The 16,520-nt window shown below is 45.0% G+C and overlaps 1 protein-coding gene across 1 annotated transcript in view; it reads right to left on the bottom strand.

Moving 5' to 3' along the window:
• TBX19 (T-box transcription factor 19) overlaps positions 1-12,565 on the bottom strand; it is a 32,978-nt gene extending 20,413 nt beyond the window's left edge. Inside the window, exons 1-3 of the mRNA XM_029578031.1 lie at positions 12,519-12,565; positions 12,336-12,411; positions 11,352-11,524 (exon numbers count right to left, since the gene is read on the bottom strand). Of these exons, the coding sequence (XP_029433891.1) occupies positions 11,352-11,524; positions 12,336-12,411; positions 12,519-12,565 (296 nt within the window). The remainder of the gene's footprint in view (positions 1-11,351; positions 11,525-12,335; positions 12,412-12,518) is intronic.
• Between the last annotated feature and the right edge of the window lie 3,955 nt (positions 12,566-16,520).

A 16,520-nucleotide genomic window follows, 5' to 3' on the forward strand; every position in this document is an offset into this window, starting at 1 on the left:
ATTAGCTTATTGCATCAGTAATTTTAAAAAAATTTAATCTGGGCATTAAAAATGTGCCCTGAAAACTAGCGTACATTTTCCTAGCACCCAGATTATTGCACCAGCCTGTGAGTATGTACTTGAGGCAACAGAAGGTAAAGTTACTTCAGTTCAAGTACTATGAGAGCCAACTACTCCTAGTTGTCCAATTTACCAGCTAAACTCACCTTTTATATACATTGAATAATACTGCAACGAGAAAATGGCATATGAAGTTCAAGATGTGTTCTTTCCAGCATTTATGTGATCAGACACCGGAGCGCTGCTGTCTAATGACATCAACTCAGCATCTGATGACATCAACACAGGAAGGTGCAATTTGGAATAATTGTATTGTCTTCCTTCCGTGCAGTGAGCACAAGTACACGGCAGTGAGATTCAACAAATAGGATACTTCGTACTCTTGGAAGGAACATTTGCTGTCCAAAACAACCAAAAGAACATAGAGAGAAACAGTATTTAGCCGGCATTTCATATTTCAAGGAAGGGTTGACTTCTGTCCTGGCTTTGATGTTCCCCACAGGAACAGGGTGTATAACGGTGTCGATCCCCGTCGTGCTCTTCCAGTCCTGCTCAGGGAGCCGTCCCTGCCTATTACATTAAAGAGAAAACCCATCGAGCTGTCTTCCATCGTGAACCCAGCAATACTACTGCCTCCGCACCATCCCATGGCAATGATGAGCACAAGCTAATTATGGGGAAAAGTTCCTCCTTTTGTTCATTTTTAACTTGCTGCCTGATAGTTTTATGGAGTGGCCTCTAGAACGTCCATTTTGAGTCACAATCAAAGACGTTCTTGATTTTAAATGGAAATGTGTCGTTTTTAAAGAGGAGTGGAGAAAAGCCTGTTGCATGGAGGCAACTTTTTCTCGAGGTACAGAGTGAGGGAGAAGAGGGAACAAGTGTCTAAACAATTCAGCACAATGAACAAATGTCTGGGGTTTGATTTTTTTTCCCAGTCTAAAACACAACGAATTTCATGAGGCTGCAGTACAAATTAACACAGGCCTATGAGTCACATTTTGGGGCAGAGGCCGAAATTAACCAAATTCCAGCACTTTGCAACATTTGATTTAAAAAAAAAAAAAAAATTGACCTTTTGTAGTTTGACGACATTGGGATTTTTGTATCCAGAATGTTCCCCGGGCTGGCCTGCGATTCAGTCGCACTGCCATGTGCCGCTAGGGGTTCAATTCCTGGCTCGGGTCTTCTGTTCTCCATTCACGGTCGCTGGCAGGGGGAGGGAGTCACTACCATCATCCCAGAACCACAACACCTGGCCAGATTCGGGGGGGGGGGGGGGGGGGTTGGTGCACGGCCCCCGGCCCAGATCTGGCACTGCAACGACAGGACTAAAACGTGACGTTGGGAGGGGATATAAAACGAAGGCTCGTGGTGACAGGTCTCAGCCCTGGTTCTGATTAAACCAGAAACTCCAGGGGAAACCGCAGAGCCCAGAGCAGCTCCTGAGATTCCACAGACGCTCACTTTCATGGAAGAAAAAAAAAACAAAACAAAATGAGAGAGACAAAGACAATGTATGGAAAAAATAGCATCCGAACTGTTGGGAGACTGTCACGGGGCTGGACAGGCTCTTTGAGGGAAGAGTACAGATCTTACTTGAACGTCTGATTCGGGAGGTCCCTGGGAAGTGTCACGGGTGTCAGAGAGCCGCTGGTAGCTTTTCCTCGGCATCTCTTCATTACCCAACTGCAGAAACAGCCTGTAAGAAACCTTAAAATCTTGTTAATGAGGGTTATCCTCCCCTTTGTAAAACAACAAAAAAAGGGGGATTTTAGTGACTAAAAAGGAGCAGATGTGAGCTTCAAGTCACAGAAGAGCTACAGCCAAATGACCTGAAGCAGAAGGATTTGGGGTTTATCACCGAGTGACTTAATCACTTAGGCCTAGATTTGTTGAACTGTGATGAGTCTTTGCAGGAGGCATCCCACCCACTCTGGCGGCTTCACGACGCGTTCTTGTGTGTTGTGGACAAACACCGTGACCCAAAATAATGCAGCCAGCGGCGCTTTTACGCGATGGAGGCCCCAATCTCAGGGTACCGCCATCATCTTAAAAGACCGCTAGCCGCCCCAAAAATTACATGTGGCCAAACGGGGAGGTTAAGCGGGAGTCATTGCTGACCCCGTTGGTCAAGGCAGAACCAACTCCCCCAAAATACAAATAAAATTAAAAGCATGCGTGTGGCAGCGGCCCCCCCCCGAAACACAATCTCCCCTCCCCCCGATTGCCATCTGCCAAAGATCCCCCCTGACATCCTGACCCCCTCATACCCAGCCCGGTCAGTGCCATTTTCCAAAATAGCACCGACCTCACCTTACCCCAGCCATGGGATTGGAGGTGAAGGTGCACCCGTCCCCACCACGGGATCGTGGCACAGGTAATGAGGAGGGAACAAGGGGGAGGGGGATCTTTGGCTATGGCTCTCGGGGGGGGGGGGGGGTGTCAGGGGGGAAAGGGGAACTTTGGATGAGCTCCTTTCAGTGCCACGTGGGTCGCATTGCTGGTTTCAAAACACCATGTAGTGGAGAATCTGGCGACGGGGTAAGCTACCTCACCTTTGATTAAGTCTGAGAAAGGATAGCACAACCTGCAAAGAATCCATTATTATGGTTGGGTTGGCTTTCAAAACGCACTGGGATGCTTTCAGATTTGGATGTAAGGTGTGGATTGTTTTGTACTTCCTAACAGGGTCATTTATCAAAGTGCGTTAGGGCCCTAACGTGCGATACAAGGCTCTAACGTGCGTTATATTGCATATATCACACGACATCCAAGATATTTTGCATGTCCCCATACAGATACCCTCCCCTATTACAACGACCTTCTATGCATGCAAATTGCATGCATAGAAGGTCATTACTAGGCAAGTCTATGCTAATATTTTATCGCGGCCGACTGAGAAGGTGGTCAGCCATGATAAAATAACTCCTCCTCCCTGGCATGCATTAGATGTGCAGCGGGAAGCCCGGAAGCACTGAGATGCACTTTGGTATCCTGATCCTCCCAGGGATAGTTATCTTTCTCTCAAATAACACAGCTTGCTTGCAGATTTTGAGGCAAGCCCCATTATTTGATTAGCATGGGATCTCCCATTCCTTGTTAAATGAAGGATCACTCACAGCTTCCTCGTAGCAGTCTTACATTTCAAAATGTCACAAATTTCTAGTTCTCCTTATTTACTGGCTGAAAAAAACTCCAGAAGTCCATTAAATCTTACCTTCTGAAAGCTTTTGTCATGTGGTTCTTAAATTATTTTTAAGACTTAATATCACTTTGAGAATGGGTGTCCAACTCTGAATTGCTGTACCTCTTACGTGTCACCACACAGTCAGGGTGATCCAGTACCGAGCGGTAGGAAGAGCTGCGTTAGTGCCTACGGCACTCGCGGTTACCGCCCGCACAGTGCAGCTCACCTACCGCTCGATCCTGAAGCCTAATTATATGTAAATGTAAGCCGCGTCCGAAAAGCCTTAGGCCCGCGCAACCAGGATACTGGATAGAGCGCCTATACAGGATCCTGGGTCCGCGGGCCTAAGGCTTCACGCCACGCTGGTATCTGTCATTTCAAATGTCATTTGAAATGACAGATACCAGGAAGCAACGGTGGCGACAGCGCAGAAGCAACGGCGAAACGACTTGTCAGTGTCCCCCCTCCTCTCGGAGCAAGGCGCGAAAAGCCGCCTTGCTCTGGGAGGAGGGGGGACACTGACAGCGACGAAGCTTTCCCCCAGCCTGGACACCGGCGAAGCCAGAAGACAACGGCGAAGCCAGCGGCGAAGCGACTTTTCAGTGTCCCCCCTCCTCTCGGAGCAGGGCGCGAAAAGCCGCCTTGCTCCGAGAGGAGGGGGGACACTGACAGCGGCGAAGCAACTTACTTTTCTGAAGCCATCATCAGGAACACATGCGATCGTAGCTCCTCCCGATGAAGACAAAGATGGCCGCCTGCACGGGGAAAGCGTGCAATTGGCCGCTGAAGACGTGATGTCGTGACGTCACGTCTTCAGCGGCCAATTGCACGCTTTCCCCGTGCAGGCGGCCATCTTTGTCTTCATCGGGAGGAGCTACGATCGCATGTGTTCCTGATGATGGCTTCAGAAAAGTAAGTTGCTTCGCCGCTGTCAGTGTCCCCCCTCCTCTCGGAGCAAGGCGGCTTTTCGCGCCCTGCTCCGAGAGGAGGGGGGACACTGAAAAGTCGCTTCGCCGCTGTCTTCGCCGTTGCTTCGCCGCTGTCAGTGTCCCCCCTCCTCTCGGAGCAAGGCGGCTTTTCGCGCCCTGCTCCGAGAGGAGGGGGGACACTGAAAAGTCGTTTTGCCGTTGCTTCTGCGCTGTCTTCGCCGTTGCTTCACCGTTGCTAGTGTCCCCCCTCCTCCCGGAGCAAGGCGGCTTTTCGCGCCCTGCTCCGAGAGGAGGGGGGACACTGAAAAGTCGCTTTGCTGTTGCAGTTTCCGTGGCAGCCCCAGTCCGGACATCGGAGGGGGGCTGCAACGTTTTTTTCGCTTTTTTTTTTTTTTTGGCTTCGGGAGCAGGGGAGAGGCCTGGGGCTGCCACGGAGACCGGCACCCATGATCGCGGCGGGGGCAGGTGAGCGGGGGCTGGGGGAAAGCTTTCCACCTACCCTTACCCATGCCTCTACCGCCTGGGTCAGGGTAGGCGGTAAGTTTGCAGGTTAAACGCGCGACAAAACGGCAGGGAAAGGTAGCGTTAGTCGGGGCGCGGGTTACGGGATGCTAGGTGAATAGCTAATTCGCTCGTTTGCATGCAATATGCATGCCGCGGGCGGAAGGGGTTGCCCAGGGAATTTAGGACGCGGTAGGAGTAGGTTAAAGGGGATTCGGGATCGCAGGAAGGGCTAACGCGGCCGAAAACGAAGTTAAAAACGGCTTAGGAGCAGGGTAAACGCGGCCGCACTTTACAGGATAGGCCTGAGTGGAAGGCCAGCACCACTGCCCCTGGCATCTACTCCCCGTTAATAGACACCAATCCAGTTTGCTAATCAGCTCTTTTAAATACACACAGTGCGCAGGTTTGGGATTTTATTTGGGGGGGGGGGGGGGGGGAGAATGTACGGTATTTAAGATACTGCTCATTTTCTAAGCATTAGGCCATTTACTGCATGGCAAAGCCCTATCACAGCTTAATAATCACCCCCTAAGTGGGCACGGAGGTAATAAGAACGTGGTCTGTCCAAGGTCACAAGGAGGGTCTGTGGGGGGAGTGGCCCCTCCTTCCTGCCTTCTTGACGGGGATGATTGTTGGCAAGAATGTGGAGAACGAGAGACCTTTTATCATCCATGGTGGACATGTCCTAAAATTAAGACATATTGGGCAGAGATATGATGGTGAATCTCCTTTTAGATGCTGGGGTTATTCTTTTAGGCAAACCTTATGGGGATTTTTGCTTTGCTCACAAAAAGGGTATAAGTTTCACAAATCATTTTTAGTAGCTGCTAGACACAACGCAGCATGTCACTGCTGGAAGCTGAACTCACCTCCATCTCTAAGTGCATGGATTCATTTACTGTGGCAAACTTATGATATGGAACTCATTACCTTTCAACTCTGGGATTTTTTTTTATCAGAATCTTCCTAAAGTCTGGCCTCCTTTTCTGTACTGGGTATTTTGATGTAATTTGATTTACACTTATTTTTCCAGAGCCTCTGAATATATGCTTGGGAATAGGAGAAGATAATTTCATTCACTTAATTTACTATTTATATACGGCACAAATATACTTCGATAGTTATCAAGGTGGAAGATAATTAGTTAAACTGCTAAAATTAGCATTTGTTATTCTGCTGGATGTACTGCTCTAGGTTCATTCCTTAATAAAGTTTTTTTTGAAAAGGAAAAAAAAATAGTCTTGAATTTCACTGTTGGCTCAGCATTAGCTGCCCCTTTCTTACTCTCCACAACTTGAAATCTTTACCCCCCTAAAAATAAAATTTGATAAACAAAACCAAATGAGAATACTATGGCAAAAAAATACAAAACTTCTCCCACAAACCGAAGACACTATTCAACATAGTGAACAAGCTTATTGACGACATGAACCCTGCAACCTCCTACACAAATAATAATCTATGTCAAGACCTAGCCAAATTTTTCAAAAATAAAATCAATAAAATAACCGAAAACATAAACAAAAGCCCTTTCCAAAACACTACTCTATTCACGAAAGATGTAAACCCATGGGCCACCTTTGATTATGTCTCGACCACAGAAATAGACAGACTAATTAAATCTATAAATCCTGCTAACCATGATCTCGACAAAATCCCAATACGCACCCTAAAAGAAATAACCCATACCATTACCTCAGCAATCACAAACATCAAACAAATCTTTGTAAGAAGGAGCATTGCTTGACAGCCTAAAAATCGCTATAATCAAACCCATTAAAAAAAAAAAAAAAAAAGAACCTAAATCCCGCAGAACTTAATAACTATCAGCCCATCTCAAATGTATCCCTTCTCACCAAACTAATCGAAAATTTTGTACTCAAATAACTCAATGAACATTTAGAACAGAATAACATACTATACTCAGCACAACATGGTTTCCGGAAACACTTTACCACAGAAACCTTACTCCTTGCCCTATCTGATACAATCATAAGAGGCTTTGATATTGGCCAACCCCACATCCTCATAATGCTAGATCTATCCGCGGCCTTTGACACAGTCGACCATAAATGTCTGATACACAGATTAACTGAAATTGGCCTGACTGGGACAACATTGAATTGGTTCAAATCCTCTCTCCATAACAGATCATTTCAAGAACATATTAATAAATCCAAATCAGAGTCAATACCACTAGAAATCGGAGTCCCACAAGGCTCAGCATTATCAGCCACACTGTTTAATATCTATCTCCTCCCATTATGTCAACTCCTCTCCAGTCTCGGCATCACATACTTCATATATGCTGATGATATCCAACTTATCATACTGGTGACAGACACACTAGAGAACGCATTCAAACTATCAGCCTCATATCTCAATGACATAAAAAAACTCCCAAACCAATTGCGACTTTGTCTCAACATGGGCAAGACAGAATGCATACTCCTCCAAAGAAAACATACCACACCAAACACAGACAACATCATACAAATCGACAATATTATCATCAAACTCATTGATAAAGTGAAAGACCTGGGTATATGGATAGACCCTGAATTAAACCTCAAAAAAACACATTTCCGCAAAGATCAAAGAAGGTTTCAATAAACTTTTAACACTGAAATAACTAAAACCACTGCTAAACCAAACTGACTTTAGAACCATACTTCAATCCCTGATCTTACAAGCTTCGACTACTGTAACTCCCTGATGTTAGGCTTACCCAAATCAACTATACGACCCCTCCAAATTTTACAGAACGTGGCAGCTAGAATCCTAACTGGTCATAAAAACAACGGAACACATTATCCCCATCCTAAAAGCACTTCATTGGCTTCCCATTGACAAACGGATAGAGTTCAAAGTACTATCCTTTCTTCTCAAATCAATATATGGGAAGGAAATCGAATGGATAAACAACGTAATACAGTTACAAACACCACAATGGAACACGAGATCGGCCAATAAGGCCTTATTAGCAATCCCCACAGTTGCAGCTGCCAAACTCAATATAGTATGGGAGAGAGCGATTTCTCTAGCGGGCCCGAAACAATGGAATACACTTCCCGAACCCCTAAGACTCTAGAGCAATATAAAACTATTTAAAAAACACCTCAAAACCTGGCTGTTCCAACAAACATTTAGAGACGGCATAGGATAAACACCAACTCAATTACCTCCTAACACACTCTCCATCTTCAGCCTCCCATACGAACCAGGTCTCTATTGTATATTGTAATTAAGTTCTAAAGTTCTCAGCGATCTGTTGTCGCTTCCCATTTCATCTTACTAATCAGAAAAACAGATTATTCTTACTCCCCCCTAATCTCGCTCTCACTTGACCCTCATGGATTCACGCTCACCGTTCCCATTTATAGTCCTGCCATAACAATTTACATTACCTTTGTATAATTAGTTATTGTCTGTCTCACTGTTCAACTGCTATTTCCAAAACTTTTAAACTGTCAAGATACTTTAGTTGTAATCCTGTGAACTGACCACAGATTGTAACCCTCTATATGTTCTATCGTTCTACATGTAAAATGTTATATGTACTGTTGTTATACCTGTAAACCGTTGTGAAGGCCAGTACCAAACAACGGTATATACAAAATATCCAAATAAATAAATAATCAATATATATCTTCTCAATAATTGTTTTAGATTATTGCAGGCTCTGACCAATTTTAGTTGCTAGTAAAAAAAAAAAAAAAAAAAAAAGAGATTCCACTTAATTCTTAGAGATTCATACAGTAAATGCTACCTTGCTTTGTGAAGACTATATTGTCCTTCCAAAATATACCCCAATAAGAACCATATCAGCCTTATCAATTTACAGTAACATACTCAATAATAAATCTCATTAATACCACTTTATTCACAACAACCTTAATGCATTTCAACAAAACCAAAGAGGAGATATCATAAAACCACTTATTAATCTATCTAAAACCCCTCTCATACAGTCCAACATCCTTACTCTAATATCGTACCTCAAGCAAAAAATGTCCTATTAATATTCTTAATCTATACATGAGGAAAACAATCCCATAATATTCATAACAATAAAGTGTTATTAGCACAAACAACAGTCAATGTTCTTATATTCTTCCAAGCTGTTTCTGCATACCATGAGCAGACTTAACTTATCTTCCAAGAGTCTCAAGATCTACTTAATACGCAATCTTCTTAAGGACTCCAAGTGGGAAACAGTTTCTTGATGTTCTTAGCACAAAAGAGAGAAAGTTCTAACGTATTCTTCCCAGCTCATCAACGTCAAAATTGCTATATACAATCACATGTCTATGGATGATCTTCACAATATTTAAACATTGGAACTCCCAGCCGGGGTTTCTTATGTGCCCGTTTCACTGTCAGTCCATCTCGCCAAGGTATTCCAAGGCATAACTCCTGGCTTTTCACAACTGCAATTGAATATTTCCAATGGATCTCATCTCTGAAAAACAACCCAATATAGATCCTCCCTTTTTTTTTTTTTTTAATGTTGTTTGTGCTAATAACACTTTATTGTTATGAATATTATGGGATTGTTTTCCTCATGTATAGATTAAGAATATTAATAGGACATTTTTTGCTTGAGGTGCGATATTAGAGTAAGGATGTTGGACTGTATGAGAGGGGTTTTAGATAGATTAATAAGTGGTTTTATGATATCTCCTCTTTGGTTTTGTTGAAATGCATTAAGCTTGTTGTGAATTATTGAGTATGTTACTGTAAATTGATAAAGTTGATACTGTTCTTATTGATGTACATTTTGGAGGGTCATATTTTGTAGAACAGTTTGGTGTGGTCTGGTTGTTTGTAAGTTAGTAAGACTTTATATTGTCACCAAAGGCTTTCCATAAAATCTATACAAGCCAACTTGTAAAGATTCCTAAGAGGGAGGTTTGGTGAGGAACGGAAAGATATCGCAATCTCCCATTAAAATATACTGGTGTCAGGGAACTTTCCTGAGATAGAATGTAGAATTGCAGTCCTTTTATTATTATTATTTTTTTTTAAATCAAAAGAAGAGGGAGATGAGCGGGAATAAAAACTGGGTATTTGCTGATGTGCATTCATGAGGAGAAGTTGCCAGGGACAACAGTGTTGTCCTTGCACAGTGTATTGGCACAAACTGGAACTGGAGCTTCAGTGCTGGATCCCCGTTCTCAAAGGGACATCCAAATGATAAAATGAATACCAGAACCACATGTCAGAAACTTGCCGAAGCTTGGATTTATGGACTTCTGGAGAATTCGAAGTTTGAGACATTGGCAGCTGTGTGTGAATCTTCATTTAATTCAGAATGGGCTGCCTGGAAGTTAGCAGGCTAAGTTACCTGATGGTTTTTGAGGATGCAAAGTCTATCAAGTATGGAAGTCACTGAGCCTTTTGTACAGTTGCCTCCCAGGTTTATTGCCTTTCTTCTTTGCTGTCCGAGATACTTTGGACATTGCTTTGATCTACTCAATGTCAGGCTTACAATATATTGCCAGGATCAGTAATTCACAGTCCTTAAAGAGCAAACAGTGAAAGCTGTACACTGCCTTATCAGTGCTAAAACTTCTTTATGATTTCAAATAGATTTAGAAAAAAAAAAAAAAGACAATTGCTCACAGCACAGGACAAGAGCGCACTGATGTACATTTTCTCAAAGAGAAAGGGAGAGTCCCCTGTCAGAGCAGTTTGGATCTGCATTATCCTCAGTTCTGAAAGGGACCAGGAGAGCAGCAGATCCCACCTCCTGCACTCATTAGCTACACCAGGCCCCCCTCCTTCATCTTACACACCTGAAACCCTGCCCAAGCCACGACGACTGACCAAAATTCATTTCTGAGGTTTGAGTAGCGCAGACTTCTAGCAGCTATTCCAGCCCTGAAGAAAACTGGAACTGTGGGTACAATGAGACACCTTGATTTGCATCAACAGAAGAGTGATCCAAAGAGGCTGCTGTCTGCGAGCTTTTGTGACCCCCTCCTTCACCTGGTCTGGAAGGGCTCACGTGCATCCTCTTTGCTTACTCCTACATTGGTCCAATACAAGGTATCATGACTGGCTAAGATTCCAGTTGTGTTTAAATACAATTTAAACCAGGTTTCCAAACTTATTGCATGCGGAAATGAAGTGAGAAGCACCCTAGAGCAAGAGATCGGCCCAGTTTGACACGAGTCACATTGCCTGGGGTTGAGACGTTTTTCCCTTGTGCCGATCCGGAGGAAGACCAAACACTAACCTGAATAATGAGAGCTGCGTTGCCACAGGCAAACAAGTCCTCCTCCCCTTGTCCTCCAAGAAATTGATAAGAGCCACTTCCTGCATCAACAGGTATCAAAACTATCACAAATAAACGTATTCAGTGATGCCACTAACCTCTAAGAATGCAATAAACTTACACTTAAAAAAAATGCTTATTGAGGTAGTGACAGCTGCCTCTATCTACATGCAAAGAACTTTGTTTTGTAAATGTGTTCTTGTTTTTCTTTAATACAAAACCTTTACTTGATCTGCAAACATAAATCCAAACCATAACACAGTCCCTGCACCTTTTCAAATATACCGCCCAGCACCAAATACCCTGAATTACAATATTTATGCACCTAGATAGGTGACTTTGGCATCAGCATTCATGGAGTGTGCACATGCGATCAGAAGATGCTCACCTGCCATTCTTGGTCACTATCATTTCATTGGTGACCTCCCGGAATCTCTGCCAGAGCTCTGCCTCTTCCAAGGAGACCTGCAGCTGTTTCTCGGTGGGGTCCCCTTTTTCTCTGCCCGCCCGGAGCTCACTCTCTACCACCGTCAGCAGCCTGGAGACCGTGCAGTCGCTGGCCTTCTTACAGACGGGATCAGCCATGGTGACAAATAAAAAAAAAACAAACCCCAAGAATTTTGTCCCAAAACTTTGCACAAAGTCAGCCAAGAAATCTCCTGAGATGAGAGGCAGGAGACCACTGATAATGGAATCTCTTTTGCCCTTATCACTCAGTTGCCAAATCCTGGTGTTTCTACCTCTGATGTCCAATAATGTGACACTAGTACTTACAGGAAAAGGGCTCCCTCCTAATTACTTCTTGGGTCAGGTGGATGGCAGCTGCACTTTCTGATTGGCTCTCAGCTAAACAGCAGATATTTAAGAAGAGCACGCATTCAGAATTAGTGAGGCTTTTATCTCTTTATACCTGAAGAGGTCTAATTATTCTACTGGAGGACCATTTTCCATTTTGGTTTTTAATAACTCGCAGTGATTTTTCCCAATTAATGGGAGTTGTTTGTGCTTAAGCCAAAATAAAAACACAACTGTGCTTGTACAGACTGTACATATATAGTTGTGTAACCTTGGATGAGTGCAGCTGCAGAGGACTGAACTCCTGAGTGGCTCTGTTCTGGCTCCATACACGTTGACTCTTAACGAACAGATCAACTAACTAACAGGCAGATCTGTCTTTTGCATGGGACTCTGCTAGCTCATCCCCACTGTAGTCTGCTTCCCCCCTTCCTATCTATTCCTTTAAAATCCGATTTGATTTGTTTGCCCTTTGAAAAATACAGGAATAGAAAGAACATACACATGCAGATATAAAATACACTGAATTCCAGACACTGCAGGGTTGCTCTATGCATGAACACTTTCTGTTTCATACCTGAAAGACGACATTCTCCAGCGTAGCTTCACCAAAATGACACTCTGATTTGGGAATACAGGATGGCCACCAGCGGCTTTAAAGGTAAACAAAATAACTCTGGGCAAATTAAAAATAAGAAGCCCACACAGCACAGAACTGTCACCCTACATTTTGAATCTGGGGGTCTGGCTTTTTTGTCACCTGCTCCCAAGGACTGGGGCTCTGACTCGCTTCCACTCAGCACTCATAGTAACTTGGACCGGTTTGCTTTGAAGAGAGTCTTCCGACTTATTTTAGTTGAGAGCCTCAACTTTGGAAAGACCATCATCCACTATAGAAACCAACTGTTAGTCAGGCTGTCTGGAAATATTACTTTTAATTTAGTGATTTAAATAAATGAAATCATTAAGCTAACTCCTATTTTTGCTTTCATGCTCTTTTTTTTTTTTAATTCCTAAGGAGATATTAGTCTTTAAAGTCTGTGAAAGCTCCTCCTGCGTAGTGTTAAAATAGTAGGAGTGACTAAGTAATTCAGGGGTGCAGCCCTGCTGATCATCGCACTGATACATACTGAATACGGCACAGACATCTGAAGAGTGGAGCTTCCTCAGATCCCCATAAATCATGAATTCAGCATAGGACAGCTGAAGAATGGATCCTAATCAGAGCCCCGTGCAGTATCACACATGATACACGAAGGGCATGAATACGGCACAAACAGCAAAAAAAGAAGTGGATATGGGAAGGGAGATTAATAAAAAAAAAACCCAACCCAGGAGAAATACACCCATAATGAAGATATATTTTTATTCAAACATTACTCAAAATATAAGAAATGACATAGCTGGATAAAAAGAAGAATAGAGCTAGGAATAATATGCCAAATAAAAAACAACAGCACCAAGAACAGGCAAATGTATGTGTTTAGGATTTCACCCAGTGCTTGTGCTTTATATCACAAAACCTGTCCATTTTCTATAGCACATGTACAAAGGGGTAAAAAGGGGGAATCACAGCTGTTCTGTAGAACGTGAGATGGAGCACCATGATATACAGCCAGACTTGGGCAGCATTAAACGCACACAATGGCTTTTGGGAACTCTCTGCTCGGGGGGGGGGGGGGAGACTGGTTTAACAAAGGAGGAATCCTGCTGCGCAAACCTCCTGCGTCTTCAGGAGTCCCATGGCCTGGTAGAGAGAGGCACAGCAGAAAACCCTAAACTGATGAGCCTAGGAAAGTGTATTGCAGCTGATAAGAAGGGGCAAGTTAGATTTTACAGAGAGGAAAAGAAAGTTATTTGTGCCAAATTGGCAGGAAACATTTCCTTTGGCACAAGTGAACAAACAGAAATTAGAAAGATACTGCAGAGAGAAGCCATGGAACGGCTTTCTTTTTAAGTTCTGACTGTTAAGTACAGAACGAAAGAGTCCGGTATTTATGACGCAGACGTGTCGGCGTGCGCCCAGATGCACGGCTTTTTCATAACACGCGCACACGTGCGTAAAGTCGGGTTGGAGCCGCGTAAGTGGTGGAATTTTATAACAGTTGCCCAACAGGCACGAGTCCACACCAGGACCAGTTTCCCCAGTTCGCCCAGTCTACAGCTAGGTCCTGCAACCCCCCCGGTTCGTCAGCCTGCAAACAGCTCAGAGATGCCCAGAAACAATTTTATTTAGACTTATACCTCCTCATTAGCAGAAGTAAAATTCTGCAGTACTAGACCTGGGCCCACGCACCTCTTGGCACCACTCTGGAGTGCCTACACCATCCCCCTTTTTGGTTCGAAGCCAGATACTCGCGCATGGTGACTTGTGCACGCATGTGGGCAGCTTTTCAGGTCGGGTGGTGGAGGCTCCCGTGTCCTACGTGTGCGCGCATCTCCTGATTTTCATAGCTGGGAACGCTCTGGATTTGGCCTAGAGACTCCGGAATTCTAAAGGAATTACGGGGTCTCCCGGGCCAACACCGGAAAACTCCGGGCGCTGCAGAACAAAAAGAATCTGCCCGGGAAGAAGAAAGGCGCATCACTGGTCTTGCGCGGCTGGAAAAGGAGGAACTTTGCCCTTTCTAACTCTTAACTTCGCTTCCCCTTGACGCCACCCGCCTCCACAGCCCTTCCCTTGCAACGTTTCCAGCCACTTGCCGGCCCCATGTGGTTTACCTTGGCCAATCGGCATCGCGATTTCCTGCCCACGAGGCCAAACGAGGAGTGAGAAATGGGCAGCGTCCGCTTCCGCGGCACAAGAGGAGGAAAGCGGTCAGCTTGAAGGAAGAGGCTGCTGCAAGAGCCCATGTTAGAGGCTGGGGGGATTTGAGGGAGAGAGAATGAATGAGCACGTCTGTGAGAGTGAGTGAGTGTGTACCTGTGCAGGAAGAAGAGAACTGCGAGTGTATGTAGGTGAGTAGGAGAGGACCGAGTGCAAGTGAGCAGGGGTGTGAGGGTGAGCGGGCATGCCTGTGTGTTTGAAGAGGAAGAGAAGTGAGTACGAGTGAGTGTGGGTGTAGGTGGGAGAATGGGAGAAGGGTCTCAATGAGCACATGAGAATGAGCAGGGAAAGTGAGTGTGAACGTGTAAGAGTGTTAGTGTGTAAGAGAGCACATCTGTGCACATCCGGTCCCATTGCCTCCTCCCCCCTCCCCCCCCAATCTCAGGGTGACTGGAAGTCAAACATTCCCAGGGACGCTGATTTTGGCACGCGCTTCTCTTTTAAAATTCACCTCTTTGTGTACAGGGCAGGCTGATCCCTATTACATTTGACCACCCTTTTCCCTGCAAAGCTAAGGGTGGGTGGATCAGTTTGCATTCAAGCATGTAAGTCACAACCAACTGTGAGCTGGTGTGGGCCTCACTGCACATGAGCACCGGTGCCGCCACTTCCCGAAATCCAAGGCATCCCCAACTGCCAAGACTAATAGTTTGGGTGGGAAGGTTGCCTACATCCCCCAAAATATTCTTGCTCCGTCCCTAATTAGCATGCTGCAATCTCCTATCCAGCGCTTGGAACGGGACAGTCAGAAGGACAGGGCTATCATGGAAGATATTTTGAGATGTGGTATTTTAAGTCACTATTGAAAGGTAGTGGCGTCAGGTCCTCTCTGCTTCAGCTCAAGTGATCAAGGCCAGTGGGCTATGACAAGCCACAGAGGTGATGCACCCAGCCCTCGGGGAGGAGGGACGCTACCAGCAATGGGACCTGCAATTTTTCCAGGGAGAAGCAAGGAATGAGGAAAAAAACAGAGAAAACAATGTAAGCCTTAAAAAAAAACCAAACAAACCACCCTTTAATTCCTTATAGTTTCTGAACTGTAAGTAGTAATTTTCTGAGCTATTGCCAACCTGTTGGAAAGTAGAATTTCTCTGCATCAGTCTGCTAAGAGCCTCCCTGCATGGGTGCTCTTGTTCCAGCAGGGCACAGCAACATTACATCAAACAGCAGCCAACTCTTTGATGTTGCATTAAAGATCAGAGCTTTCCACATCAGCTTCAAGCTTCACACCTGGAGTCAGGCCGTCTTGAAGCAGAGTGGGGTGAAGCGGGAGAGAGGCATTAATCAGGGGGCTTCGCTTTGACTGAATCCATCTAGGCCTCTTATCCTCCTGGCCTGTGCTCTGGGGCAGAAGGATCATGGCCCATTCCGCGGCACTCGCGCTAGGCCTCATGGGCACGTTGTTGGCACCGTGGAGCAGGGTTACCATGCCTGCAGAGCCGAAAGTTAGGGCTTCGAGCAGCTCAGCATTATCCAATTATTTACAATAATCCCCGACAGGACCCTGCTAGATTGCAAAGCACCAATTACATAAGGAACTAAATCCCTATTTTTACATGCGTGTATGCACTTAAGTGTGAAGGGGGTGCAGACAAGAGGTCTTTTCTGACTCCAATCCCCTGCTTGCAAACGGACTGGGGGGGTCCTAAAATTTGCGAGTCAGAACGTGACTGCTTCCTCCTAAGGCTGACACCGCTGCCAGCTGCTCCGAGGCAGTCAAATATTTAAAAAGTCATTCAATTGTTCCCCCCACACACCTCCTTCTGATATTCAATAGCTGGCTTCTGCCTTTAAGCGCACCCCGGCTCACAGCTCAGAACAGAACGGAAACCTGAAATCCACTCAAAGCGCTCTGCACGCGGCTTCCATTATCTGGAGCACTCGAAGCAGAAAAGAGCTCTGAACACACAGTACCCGGGGCCCAAGGAAACCCAA

The sequence above is a fragment of the Rhinatrema bivittatum genome, chromosome 15 (genome assembly GCF_901001135.1).
Source record: "Rhinatrema bivittatum chromosome 15, aRhiBiv1.1, whole genome shotgun sequence".
Classification (NCBI taxonomy): Eukaryota; Metazoa; Chordata; class Amphibia; order Gymnophiona; family Rhinatrematidae; genus Rhinatrema; species Rhinatrema bivittatum.